Source organism: Cucurbita pepo, chromosome LG01 (assembly GCF_002806865.2).
Source record: "Cucurbita pepo subsp. pepo cultivar mu-cu-16 chromosome LG01, ASM280686v2, whole genome shotgun sequence".
In the NCBI taxonomy this organism is placed as follows: Eukaryota; Viridiplantae; Streptophyta; class Magnoliopsida; order Cucurbitales; family Cucurbitaceae; genus Cucurbita; species Cucurbita pepo.
Window position 1 is genome coordinate 6716648 of NC_036638.1, and position 15305 is coordinate 6731952.

Below are 15305 nucleotides of genomic sequence, written 5' to 3' on the forward strand. Positions count from 1 at the left end.
TAAAGACCACCAATAAGTGTTTTAGGGCCCGCTAGTTGATGGGCCTTCGTTGGGTCGGCCCAATTGAAAGCTAAAGGCCACCAATAAGTGGAGGACAGGACTGTCATTTAAACAATACAAAGTTAAATCTGTTCGTACAAACCCTTAAAATCGAATATCGTGTTTTCTTGGAGCGAAATTTCTGCCTTGGTATCTATTCGTCTTCGGGTTTCCTTGGTTTTTTGGCTGCCGATCGACTTTGAATGCGAAATAAGCATGCCGCCGAAGCAGCAATCCAAGGCCGATTTAGCGAAGAAGCAGAAGGTCGTTGAAGACAAGACATTCGGTCTCAAGAACAAGAATAAGAGCAAAAACGTCCAGAAATATGTCCAGAATCTCAAGCAATCTGTCCAGCCAAAGGTCGACCCGAAAGTAGCTGCCAAGGTCCGGTTTTCTGCTCCAAGTTTATTCTGCTGGTTAATTAAGGGGACAGTTTAATCTCTTTTTCTGATGATTTTTTTTCTACTTTTCGGAACGAGAAGAAGCTGATTGATTGGTTTTGGCATTAAGCAGAAAAAGAAGGAGGAAGAAAAAGCTAAAGAGAAGGAGCTAAATGACCTGTTCAAGATTGCTGTTAGTCAGCCCAAAGTACCCGTTGGTATGTGCGATTTATTACTTTTCGTCTTTGGTTTTAGTTGAGATTTATTGTTTGCGTCGAAGCTTTCGTATGAACTAATGTGATATTGGATTTTGGTTATTTGGTTAGGTGTTGATCCCAAGTCTATACTTTGTGAGTTTTTTAAAGCGGGACAGTGTACGAAAGGTTTTAAATGCAAGTTTTCACATGATTTGAATGTCCAGAGGAAGGGTGAAAAGATTGATATATATAGTGATAAGCGTGATGAAGGTGAGAGATTAACATTCTTATTTTCTACAAGTCATATAATTTTTCATTTATTAAATACTTTTATTAAAAAATTCTTCACGGCCAATGCTTTTCCTTAGATACGATGGAGGATTGGGATCAAGAGACATTGGAGAAGGTCATCGAGTCAAAAAAGAATGATTACAACCTCAACAAGCCAACTGAGATTGTATGTTTTATCATGTCCCCTTCATAGCGTTCTTACGTTAAATTGCATTGTCTGAGCTTGTTACTTCTGACATATTAACTCAAATATGCAATCCCTTTATCTATCATCCTTTCTTTGAATTGTAAGAGTCTTACACCTTTTGTAGAAGAGGGTTAAGCCTTCATGACAATGCATTAAAGTTTCTACACCTCGAATTGACTAGAAGACTAAAATGAATTTGTTGTAGTGTTAAAAAAAACGTTGATGTTCACTTGTGTGTATGGTTTATACTTTATATTCAATGCCTTGTCATTTTTTATTCAGGCTTACGCCTCTCTTCTTCAAGGCATTGCCTTCAGCCATATTTAATGTATTAACTGGAAACTAATACGTTTCCTTGTGGTGACATTGTTGGGCAAGGTTATGATGTCTAATCTCTCGTGAATTAAAAATTAGGGTATTTTTTTAGAATTCGGCATGCGCCTATTTAATGTATGCATGCGCTGGGATTTTCACCAACTTATAATTTGAAGGTCTAAGGGATGGGTCTGGAAAGAACTGACTTTGACGTTCTTGTTACTGTAGAAGTGAAGCTTGCTGGTGAATAGAAAAAAAGCTCATATTGGTAATACTTAATTTTAGAACTAGTATTTGTGAACTTCTGTTTCCAACGCATGGATTATGTTTCCACTTCCAGTGATTGAGTTATGCTATTATATTGTGCTGACATGCGGTCTTTCTAAAATCCTTGTGGTTTTCTAGACAACTGTATATTGCTTGTTATAGTTGAGATAATTTAGTACCCTATTTTAATGATCTTTTAAAAATGGATAATTTACAGGTCTGCAAGCATTTTCTGGAAGCAGTGGAGAAGAAGCAGTATGGCTGGTTTTGGGTGTGTCCTAATGGTGGTAAAGATTGCCACTATAGACATGCTCTTCCTCCAGGATATGTTTTAAAGTCACAAATGAAGGAACTGCTCGAAGAGGAGAGTCAAAAGCTTGCCATAGAGGAAGAGATTGAGAATGAGGTGATTCAATTCAATTTAATTGCTTATGGTTTTTATTCTCCTGTTGACGTTTTAAACCAAACAAGAAAATGCTTTTAAAAAAAATTACAGCCTTTTACTCTTTTTCAATTTTGGGTTTCAGTTTCACGCTACATCTTTTTACTATGTTTATTTGCTTATCCCAGCGGGCAAAAGTTAAAACCACTACTCCCATTACTCCGGAGCTTTTCTTCCAATGGAAGAAGAAAAAGATGGATGAAAGAGATGCTGGTTTGGCTGCACAACAAGCAGAGAGAGCTAAGAATGACCGCATGAGGTTTCTAGATTACTCATATAGCTAATTACTTTTATAAAGTAATTAATAGTGACATGAGCTTTTTGTTTTTTTCCAGTGGTCGGGAGTTGTTTCTTGCAAATGCAAGCTTGTTTGTGGATGATGCTGAGGCATATGAAAAATATCAGCGAGAAGAAGAACCTGAAGCCGATGAACCAAAGGTAATCCTATGTGTGAATTTTATACAGATTGCTTGTTTCTTTAGAGTCATTTGCGACTCTATTCATGAGTTATGCCATGTGAACAGTGACTTCATGACCACATTCTTCCCTGATGAATTTTTTAGTCGAACATTTAAATTTCTGGGCATCACTTTTTATGCGCCTACCCCTTTGTTTTAATATGAGGATGGTTTGAATGTTACTGCTTACCATATGCAAATGTAATATGCTACGCAGAGGTATCTGAGGAAAGAAATAGTTTCTTTTATCCAAGCCTGTCAGTGTCTTAGCGATGGAAATTTCCAATCGTTAGACAGATTGATTTATTCCATGTGCTCCAACCACTTTGAAGTATGTTAGTTAGACTTGGTTATTGAAAATATGTTGTCTATATTCTTTGTGTTTCTGTAGTGATAGCTATAATTTTGTTTGTATTGCTATTTTTAGTGGTTCAAGAAAAAATATCGTCCCTCAAAAGAGAAATAAGAAAAGGAGGACAAGTAGTTCTAGCCGACAAAGGGACCAGAAGATATGATGTTGGTGTAGTTGAAGTACAAGAAATCATTCTTGAGGTTTCACTACTTCAGCAAGTTAAAAATTCTAACCCAACCCATACTGACTGAAAAGTTCTCATTTCTCCCCAAACACATCGACGCCATTAGATAACATAAGCTCATTGATTTTAAGGCTTAACTTAGCGGTTACTTGAACAAACTTTATCGGTAGAAATCTCAATAGCTCACTTTTGAAGTTACACAAAGTGAAGAGCATCCAGATTCGCTCAGAAAAAAGGTAAGTAGCACAAGAGAGAGTTTTGGTTTTCATTATCTTGGTTGCAAAAGGCTCACCAGCTTAGCAAATGATTTAAAACAGGGGCTCCTCTGCTAGCGATGGGCCTCATTTATTTAACTTTCTAAGAAAAGCTGATCAATATCAAATAAAGATTTTCACCTTCTTGTGAACTTTGGGCTTCCAAAATATATTGGACAATGACCTTGAAATAACCTCCGACTGCTTGTCAATGCGTTCTAACTAAGTTTTATTAGTGACACTCCTTGGTTGATCTAATTTCTAAATTCTACAATCAGCTTAGCTGTTCTGACGAACAAAAAACCTATCTGTTGGTGAGGGTGGCCCACCTCCACCTTTCTATTGATGAGACTCTTCTTTCGAAATATTTTCTTGATATCCATTTTCATTTAAGCTCTTTACTTTTAGCACTGGCTCAATGACCGCTAGTCTGACCCATCATAATTGAGATTCTTCCTGAATATGTGAGGAATATGAGATCTCAGTTCTCATTCATCGTCCAATCCAAATGCTATTACCCTTGGACTTGGAGGCACGATAATCTGTTCTGTCTTCCCATTTAAGGGAATCTCTCTAAATCGTCCATCAATCTTATCTATCACACTTGACAGAACCATGAAGATGTGAGAGTACATCTTTAAAGCTTTCAAATTTGGAAATAAGCCTGAATGCTGGAGCTTGGCAGCTTCTCTCTCATTCTTTCAAAGGATCTGATACCAAAATCTAGAGATACTAAGATTTCTCACATGAGAGAACAATTGTGCGGATACCCTTGCTAATGTTGGGTCCTCCTTGATTAGTTTGGTGCTAGATACATTCTATTTCCATTGAGGAAGTTTGACTCTCTTAAAGCAGAGAAAGAACTGTTGGTTTTGTCTAACGCTACAAGATCTTGAGAAAGAAACTCTGTTGATGAAGCAGTCACTTGGAAGCTTCATCATACCAATCAAAGGATAGCTTTATAGACGTTCCTTCTTGAGACCGTAGCGCTATGCCATCTGGGAGAAGTTGAGGATCTGTATGTCTAATTACATCTCAACCACTGGTAAAATCATTTGAGAGGTAGGACGTTGGCAAACAAAGCATGCCCATAAGTTTACTACTGGCACTATATGTTAGAGGAATTAACGTCGAATGGATCTACTTGGCCTTCCGTGGGGTTAGATCTTGTTGGAGCATTCCCAATAAGGCTTGGGAAGAAGCAGCACTTGATTGTGGACCATTCCACCAAGTGGATAGTGATCATGGCCCCTAGATTCATGCCCTGGAATAGTTCGAGGCTAGAGAGATTTTTGTGCAACCCAGGAGGTTTGCTTTTGTAGTTATCTCAATATCAAAACAAGAAATACCCATCATATAGAACCTCACGTAAGTGCAGAAGTTTTTGGTTTAAGAATGATTATTTGTTATTTGAAAGAGACTTTTACTAGAACAATACCAATGAAGATTAAAAATGCTGAAGAGAGAGAAGTTTCAAAACAACATCTCTCTCATCTTCAACTGTAGATAGTTTCAATACGTTTCTTTTTGTTAGTTACTATTTTGCTTCCCATTAAAGCACTTAGCTGACTGCACGTACAAATTCAAGTCCAGTTGATTTGTTTGGTGAACTGATCGTGGAAATTTAGGCCGTTCAAATCATGAAAGCTTCAAAAAAAAAAATTTCTCATCCTTTTAATGACCACGTGCAATTTCAGGCTAAAGATAATGCAACGGGTGGACCCAGTACCTCAACAAGTGCTGTTGATGATTCTGAAGATGTCCTCCTGGACGAGGACGACGACGACGAAGAACTGGATCTTGATGAGCTAAACGAGCTTGAGGCAAGTTTATCCAGAACGTCGATTCAGATCGGGGAGCCAGGTATCGAGGCCTCTTGAGAGGGAGGTAGAGAGACATTGTTCACTGTAGCAGAGAGAGTGTGTTTGTTGTTTGTTAAAAGATTAAGGAACATAATGGATTCTGAGTTTTTATGTTCTCTTATCTGGGATTGGACCGACTTTGGTTGCCATATAACATATTCAAATTTTGACTCCATGTGCTTCTTTCTCTTCACTCTTTTCATGTGTTCGGTGTTTTTTCATTTACAAACCGAATCTCCCAAACTCATCCGTTTCAAACCCAAACTAACAACATTTTGATCGGTTTAAAGCCGTTTTTTTTTTTCTTTCAGGTTTTTCAGTTTTATACCCTAATGTCAACTACCACTCATTATTGCTTACAAATTTAAGCTTTTTTTTTTTTTTTTTTTTTTTTGTGTGTGAAGGTATTTTCAGCTGTCCTTTTGTCTTTTTGATGAATTTTACCTGCTTATATCGATTTTCACTTTTAAAATTTTAATTTCATCAAATTTCAGCATTGTATTTAAGCAAGTGTTGTAGTGTTTTCCTTAAACTTGAAAAAATATTGCAATTTTGCCCATTTGATAAATTTTCAATCGAAAGATTATTATAAAAATATTTCATATGCCTTCAATGAATTATAAACCATGGTTCAATTTTGCCCATATGCCTTCAAAGATCATTATAAAAAACAAAAAAAAATGAATTTGAATAAAATTATATAGTTGTTAGAAAATATAAAATTTACAAAATTTTAGGGTCTAGTTCAATAATATTGAAAATTTAAAGTGAAAAATCATATAATTTGAGAAAGTTTGAAGTAAAATTAAAATGGTAATTTTTCCCAAATATTTAAGAACAAAACTACTCCTTCATGGTTCGGCCCATTTAGATTACCTTTTGGGCTTCAGAATCATCCTTTTACTTCCAAGGCCCATTTAGACTTTTTTTTTTTTTTTTCCCCGTAATCCCTTACTTTATGTGAGGTTGGAAGGTTGGTAATTTTCTTATTAACCCAATAAATAATTTAAATATATATAAATTTTTAATGGATTTTCTGCCAAACTTTAATCAAATAAATTTCGATTAAGTCAAAACTATTATTATTAATAAAAATAGAAAAGTTTAAGAATCAAACTCTTAACTTTTATCATTTTTATTTGAAAATCAAATTTAGTTCTAAATTCTTTATATCCATAGGTGATGGCATTGTGGTAAATAATGTAGAGAATGGGGTCAAATCCGAAAAAATAAAATAAATTTATAATTAAGGAGATGAAGGGAGAGAAAGTGGCCACGTCGTCGGATGCAGGAGGGTTGATAACCTCGTACCCATTTCGCCATAAAAAATATATATATTCATTTTTATTTTCGGAAAAAAAAAATATCTTAATTAATTTGTCTTTTTTTTTTGTTTGTTTTTTTGGAGTTTTGTCCAATTAGTAATAAATATCCACGTGGCCCATCTGCCTCTCTAATTTTTCAAATTTCTCCACATTTATTGATTTTATTGCCATATTTTAGTTTTAAAAAAAATAAAATAAATTTTTGACACTCCAACTTATAAAATTAACCCATTTTTTAATCTTAGAATTTTGTAATTTCAGATTATCCCACAAAATAATTAAATAATTGTAATATTATTGCTCTAAATGTTGTTAAAGTGAAAAAAAAAATACATAATTTAAAGTTTTAAAATTATAGAAACTCAAATTATAATTTAATATTATTCTAAATAATTATTTACCAACTAAAAAAGTCAAAATGTTTAGAAGATAAGTACGGTACTTAATTTCATAGTTGCCGTACCTTAAAAAGATGAACGGCATCATTGACTTAATATAAAATTTTATGTCAATTTATAATATAAATTATTTTTATTTTAAAGTTTTGTTAAAAAAAACAAAATAATAATAATAATTAATTAGAAATCGACGTGGATGTGCATGACGACTTTTAAATAAAATATGCTTTTAAGTTTATTTTAAATCCAATAAGTTATGTTGGAAATAAATAATTAAAATGATGGGTAATATAAATAAAACGAAACCATATCTGAATTAGAGTAATTTTATGTGTGGGTGACATCCCAGTAATTTTTATTTGAAAATGACTCGTGATCACTAGTAGGGATAGTTTTTCACTCTTAAGAAATGAGTGAATAACGTGACCAATTCACAGGGATGCAGGATAATGCATGGCCATTCAGGTGGTGCATTTGATTCCAAATCCTTTACTTTGGTCGTTACATTTAATTAAATTTTGATAATAGTTTTGAGAAATCCGCTACGATGGAATCGGGAAATAAGGTGATAAGATAAGGAAATCAACTACAAGGGGGGTAAGATTCGGATTACCTTGTTGATCGAATATCTCAAGGCAAGAACATTGTTTGAGATTCGAATCACTCCACAAGCAAGATCGATCATGTCTAGCTTGAATGATTCTTGTTGATCAAATATCTCAACGCAAGAACACTTGGTTGAGATTCGAATCACTCCACAAGCAAGATTGATCATGTCGAGCTTGAATGATTCTACATGCAATCTAAACTACATAGAATTGCAAAGAAACTTAGCCATTGGCTAAAGAAAAGCACAAATGCTTCTTTCTATATATTTTCCAAGTCTACCTTACAAATACAACATACATGGCTTTATATAGCCTAAAAAATGAAACTACTCAAGGTATTCCAAGAGTTGTAACATTCCTACTTTATGGCCATAATTAGCCATTATGTAAATGTAACCGAAATTAAATAACAAGTCTTAAAATACAATAACTCTAAATTACTCTATATTGCAACCCACCCAAAATTTATAACCATCAAACTTCATTCCTCTTCAATGTGACATGAATTGCAACCTCTTTTGATAATTTTGACAACATTTTCTTCACATCTTCATTGAAGTATATTATATGAATGATGTCTCTTGGTTCATATCATAAGGTGTTAGAACACGCTCAACCGACATAAAATACGTGATATCAACTAAAAAGTCAAAGATTCGAAACCTCGAATTTAGCTTTAAAAAAAAAACTTCACTTGCATTGGTTTTAAAAATAAATTGGGATTTGAATAACCGGTTATTATTTAATTGTTTGTGATATATAAATAATAAATGTAAGTAATTAAATAATAAAGTCTAAGACTTAAATATTATTAATAAAATCCTTGTGATTTAAGCAGTGACGTTAATTGCCAATAAATGACGCGCGTATGAATCACGCTAAGAGTATCGGTTCCAAATTCAAATTTGGTATTAACTGGAAATTGTCCACGTGGTGATCTGCGATTGGTTATTTGTAGCTGGNTATTAACCCAATAAATAATTTAAATATATATAAATTTTTAATGGATTTTCTGCCAAACTTTAATCAAATAAATTTCGATTAAGTCAAAACTATTATTATTAATAAAAATAGAAAAGTTTAAGAATCAAACTCTTAACTTTTATCATTTTTATTTGAAAATCAAATTTAGTTCTAAATTCTTTATATCCATAGGTGATGGCATTGTGGTAAATAATGTAGAGAATGGGGTCAAATCCGAAAAAATAAAATAAATTTATAATTAAGGAGATGAAGGGAGAGAAAGTGGCCACGTCGTCGGATGCAGGAGGGTTGATAACCTCGTACCCATTTCGCCATAAAAAATATATATATTCATTTTTATTTTCGGAAAAAAAAAATATCTTAATTAATTTGTCTTTTTTTTTTGTTTGTTTTTTTGGAGTTTTGTCCAATTAGTAATAAATATCCACGTGGCCCATCTGCCTCTCTAATTTTTCAAATTTCTCCACATTTATTGATTTTATTGCCATATTTTAGTTTTAAAAAAAATAAAATAAATTTTTGACACTCCAACTTATAAAATTAACCCATTTTTTAATCTTAGAATTTTGTAATTTCAGATTATCCCACAAAATAATTAAATAATTGTAATATTATTGCTCTAAATGTTGTTAAAGTGAAAAAAAAAATACATAATTTAAAGTTTTAAAATTATAGAAACTCAAATTATAATTTAATATTATTCTAAATAATTATTTACCAACTAAAAAAGTCAAAATGTTTAGAAGATAAGTACGGTACTTAATTTCATAGTTGCCGTACCTTAAAAAGATGAACGGCATCATTGACTTAATATAAAATTTTATGTCAATTTATAATATAAATTATTTTTATTTTAAAGTTTTGTTAAAAAAAACAAAATAATAATAATAATTAATTAGAAATCGACGTGGATGTGCATGACGACTTTTAAATAAAATATGCTTTTAAGTTTATTTTAAATCCAATAAGTTATGTTGGAAATAAATAATTAAAATGATGGGTAATATAAATAAAACGAAACCATATCTGAATTAGAGTAATTTTATGTGTGGGTGACATCCCAGTAATTTTTATTTGAAAATGACTCGTGATCACTAGTAGGGATAGTTTTTCACTCTTAAGAAATGAGTGAATAACGTGACCAATTCACAGGGATGCAGGATAATGCATGGCCATTCAGGTGGTGCATTTGATTCCAAATCCTTTACTTTGGTCGTTACATTTAATTAAATTTTGATAATAGTTTTGAGAAATCCGCTACGATGGAATCGGGAAATAAGGTGATAAGATAAGGAAATCAACTACAAGGGGGGTAAGATTCGGATTACCTTGTTGATCGAATATCTCAAGGCAAGAACATTGTTTGAGATTCGAATCACTCCACAAGCAAGATCGATCATGTCTAGCTTGAATGATTCTTGTTGATCAAATATCTCAACGCAAGAACACTTGGTTGAGATTCGAATCACTCCACAAGCAAGATTGATCATGTCGAGCTTGAATGATTCTACATGCAATCTAAACTACATAGAATTGCAAAGAAACTTAGCCATTGGCTAAAGAAAAGCACAAATGCTTCTTTCTATATATTTTCCAAGTCTACCTTACAAATACAACATACATGGCTTTATATAGCCTAAAAAATGAAACTACTCAAGGTATTCCAAGAGTTGTAACATTCCTACTTTATGGCCATAATTAGCCATTATGTAAATGTAACCGAAATTAAATAACAAGTCTTAAAATACAATAACTCTAAATTACTCTATATTGCAACCCACCCAAAATTTATAACCATCAAACTTCATTCCTCTTCAATGTGACATGAATTGCAACCTCTTTTGATAATTTTGACAACATTTTCTTCACATCTTCATTGAAGTATATTATATGAATGATGTCTCTTGGTTCATATCATAAGGTGTTAGAACACGCTCAACCGACATAAAATACGTGATATCAACTAAAAAGTCAAAGATTCGAAACCTCGAATTTAGCTTTAAAAAAAAAACTTCACTTGCATTGGTTTTAAAAATAAATTGGGATTTGAATAACCGGTTATTATTTAATTGTTTGTGATATATAAATAATAAATGTAAGTAATTAAATAATAAAGTCTAAGACTTAAATATTATTAATAAAATCCTTGTGATTTAAGCAGTGACGTTAATTGCCAATAAATGACGCGCGTATGAATCACGCTAAGAGTATCGGTTCCAAATTCAAATTTGGTATTAACTGGAAATTGTCCACGTGGTGATCTGCGATTGGTTATTTGTAGCTGGACAGTGATTTTCGACCAGCTTCTTTTAATATTTTGTTTTAATTTGTATGATAATTGATGTTATGTACGTTTTAATTAATAAAAATAAAAATAAAAAATTTTGTTTTCTTTTATAATATTTGATTTAATTAATTAGTTATTTTTCCTTAAATAATGGATACGGTTTCTTTGAGACACTATTATTTGGAGGTTTTCATCAATCACAACAAATTTTTTAATCTCTAAAATAGTTATTATTATAATATCATAAATTTATTTATTTTTATTTTTATTTTTTCATTAAATTAATTATCAAAATGAAAATATTTTTTCATTTAATTATTTAAACTTTGTTAATTTTAATTGAATTTAACGGTACTTTTCACCACCTTAATTAGGATAATTCTAAGAACGTTAGCTAATAAATTAGGGACCTTTGATTAAATCAAAAGATCATATAACTCTATATATTAAAAATTAAAATGTTGATAATTATTGTGAATAAAACGAAGAAAATAAGTGAATAAAATTATTTTATAATATTTTTGCATAATTTAAAAAGTAAGTGGAAGAGCTTTAATTGATCGAGAATCAAAGATCGAAAGAGAAAGAACACTAAAAGAAAGAATAAGAAGATGGTGTAATGCAATTGATTTATGATAGGGAATGTTATTAGGGTTGCCTTATTATATGCTTTGTCTTTACGAATCAATCAAATAAAACGAACATATTTTTCACTTATTTTATTAAATAAAATTAGATTACGAACAATATAGAACGTTTAGCTAATTCGATAGCCTTAAACGTTCTTTTTTAAACATGAAGTTCGAATGGCTTAACGAAGAAAGAAACAAAGAGTTACGATCACATGAATAAAACTGGCCACGTGCTCCCATCTCTGGAATATAGACCCCACCCTGTCTCCATCGAACCGTGATCCATAGCTACATGTTCTATTCTTTGAAATACAGACCCCACTCCATATCTACTAAATCTATTTCCAAAGATGTTTTAAAAGAAGGAATATTTCCTCTTTCGAATTATTGATCGTTTATAACGTGATAGTGACTTTTCCAAATATAAACATTATATCAAAATCATAGAAATCGAACAAATCGAAATAATAAAATTAAAATTAACCAAGAAGATAAATTGAGAGGAGTTGGTTGGCCATATCTTTGTTGCTCCCATTTGTTGGCAAACCAGACAGACAAAGGAATCGACAAATGTCAAAATAATGTCCTACAAAACAGACCAATATAATTGAGCACATTTATATTTACNAAAAAAAAAAAAAAAAAAAAAAAAAACAACATTTATTTTCTTTCCTTTTTCGACCATTTTTGTTCTGAGTTTTTTACTAAAAAAAACATAAGCTCATAGGACTCGTCGATATGAAATCTAAGATCGAGCTGTTGGGAAAAATCTTCCTTTTATTTGTTTGTAGGGACAGATCGTGGAGTAGTTTCCAGACTGACACGGAATATAAGTGAACATTATTCACTAACTTTTAGAACGATGTAGACGTCAATCACATAGATATAATTACTACGATTCATGTTCTCATAAACTAAAAACATCAAACTTCACTAACCCGACTAACCCGACTAAGTCTCTCGAACAAAGAAACAAGTCTAGATTTTTTAAGTTTAAATTTCATTTTTGTCCAAATATTATCAAATATCTATATGTATTTATTTAAATTTTTAAAATAGAGGGCTAAAATTACAGATGGAGGGACGGAATAAGTATGTATGTACGCTATATGAGAGGAGATAACGAGGCCACGTCATAAGCCGGGGGCACAGAAACCTCGTACCCTCCGCCTAAATTATTATTATTTTTATTGAGGTTTATATTTTAAATTTTGTATCAAATGAATATTTGAACATAATACTTTGTTTATAATTAATACATTATTTAAAACATTTTAATACTGATTTATTAATAAAATCTTAGTGATTTATTTCTTTTAAAATTTATAATTTATGGATGGTATATTGGTGAGTAATTAAATAATACATTTGTTCCACAAACTTCCTTATCCATTTAAGGTAATAATCTTTCATTTTCTTTTTTCCATTCCTTTTTCTAAAATTAATATTTTTAAATCTCGATAAAGTCGAGTCTTTTAATCCCTTTTTATAAAGAATCTAGCTTTTAATCTTTTTCACGAGGCCTAATGGATACGTGGTATTAATTTCTTTAAAATAAAGATAATATATAAATAAATAAATCATTTTCAACTCGAGTAATTTAAACAATTAAGTTGGATTAATTGTATATTATATTTTACTTCGAAATTCATAAAATAATAAAAAAATAAAAAGAAATAGAAAAGTAGGAATCTAATAGGAATGAGGGGAGTTAAGTACGGAATTTCTTAAATAAATTATTCCGTACTTTGCTTAATTAGAAAATTAATTTTTAATTTTTTTAAAATTTGTTCCATTATTATATTATTATTATTATTATTATTATTATTATAAACCACAAGTTGTTCTGTTTATTTTATTCTTTTAAGTGATTTCTAGTTGTTACAAGCAACAATTCCCATGCATTGCTTTTGACTTTGTAATTACCGTAACGTTGCATAATATTTTATTAATTATTTTAAAATATATATATTGTCCCTTTCAATTTAAGTAAATTTAAATTGAGTTTATATTAAGCTAAATAAAATATATTAATTATTTATATTCGTAACACGTTTATATTATTGGGTTTGTAAAAATATCATCGAACAAGATTTTTTTTTTTTTTTGTTATTTAACGACAATATATTTTTTATCAGGTCTAACATAATTTATATATTTTTTCACGTAACTATCAAATTTATTTTCAACTTTAAGGATATTGACTTGAAAAATTCTCAACTATTAGAAAAAGGGTATAAATTCGATTTTTATAACATAAAAAATATTGAAAAATAACATTAAAAATAAATAGTAATATTTAATCACAAAATTGTATTTTTAGCAATAAAGTAAAAAATCAAATGCCTGGTGGATACAAAATATAAAAGGGAATCCTGTGCTTTATGGATGGCAAATATGATGGTTTTTATTTGTTTATTTATTTATTTAAGGACCACTCAAATTTTTAATTGAAAAAAAAAATTCTAAAAGTCAAATCTAATTAAATAATATTTTTAAAATAAATATTTCCATATATGCATCATTCTATTCGTCATTTTAACTAAATAAATATAAATTTGGGTCGAGTTATAATTTAAACCCTAAACTTTAATTATATATGTTTTCGAACTTAAAATAAGTCTCGCAGTTGAGTATATAATAACACAGAATAAAATTTAGGCATTTATGAAATATTTTGAAATACTAAACGCTCACGAGTTTCAAGACAAATGAATATTGTGGATTTTATTCTATCGAATACTCGTAAATATTGATACATATAAAATTAGAGTTTTTAAGAATGAAAAATATTTATAAAGTGTATTAATTTATGATGAAAAAATGTAAGAGAATCGAAATGATATAAGCACGGACACTTATTTTTACTTAGCCGCGTTCGTGTAGCACATGCAAAGATCGATCGCATTGTCTAGCTCACACAACTTGACCTAATACGCTCTCAGTACACATGGAATCTTGTTCTTTTCGGTTGTTTCTCCTACCCTAGCTTGTTTCTCTTTCTACACCGTGATTCCTCCATGTGATCACACGTGATTTGTTCGTTCAAGCTCATTTTTACGATGATTTTAAACTTTAGCTTGTTTCTATTTTAAACTGTAGCGTGGATGAAATTAATCTTGTTATCTTTAACTTATGTTAAACTTATTATCTCGATTTTACATTTTTACTATAAAGTTTTGGTGAGACTAGTAAAACTACCACAATGTAGTTTTGTAACAATCTACATTTCGATATATTCGAACTAGAGTTTATCACTAACTTACGTGTAAAATTTGAAACTACACAGTAGTTTAAATGTCCCTTTTAATCCATATGAAGTCAAAATAGTAGTCAAATCATTTAAAGTACGACAACACATAGCAATCGACATGAGATCTTACAACCTACCTCCCTTCAGAGCCTAGTATCCGTATTGGCACTTGTTCCCTTCTTAGGATTTCACAATTCACTCCCTCTTGGGGCCTAGCGTCTTTGCTGGCACTCGTTCCCTTCTCCAATTGATGTAGGACTCCCCCAATCCACCCCTACAAGACTTAACATCCTTGTTGGCAGACCACATCATGTCAACCCCTTCAGGCATCATCATTGGCACTCGTTTCTTTCTCCAATCGATGTGGGACTCCCCAATTCAGTCTCTTCGGGGCCCAACAACCTTGCTGGCACACCGTCTTGTGTCCATACCCTTCGGAGTGTGTCATTCGGTGCTCGACTCTTATACCATTTGTAACAGTTGAAGTTCACCGCTAGTATATATTGTTCTTTTTAGGCTTTCCCTCAAAGGTTTTAAAACGAGTAAAAAGTTTCTACATCCTTGTAAAAATGTTTCGTTCTTCTCCTCAA

The 15305-nt window shown here is 31.2% G+C and overlaps 1 protein-coding gene across 1 annotated transcript; it reads left to right on the forward strand.

Moving 5' to 3' along the window:
* The first annotated feature begins 142 nt into the window (after window positions 1-142).
* LOC111795280 (zinc finger CCCH domain-containing protein 11-like) lies at window positions 143-5403 on the forward strand. Its single transcript, XM_023677598.1, has 8 exons — window positions 143-423; window positions 553-637; window positions 746-886; window positions 985-1073; window positions 1894-2082; window positions 2247-2377; window positions 2454-2556; window positions 5064-5403. The coding sequence occupies exons 1-8, from the start codon at window positions 256-258 to the stop codon at window positions 5244-5246; spliced, it is 1089 nt and encodes a 362-aa protein (XP_023533366.1). The 5' UTR covers window positions 143-255; the 3' UTR covers window positions 5247-5403.
* Window positions 5404-15305: the final 9902 nt, after the last annotated feature.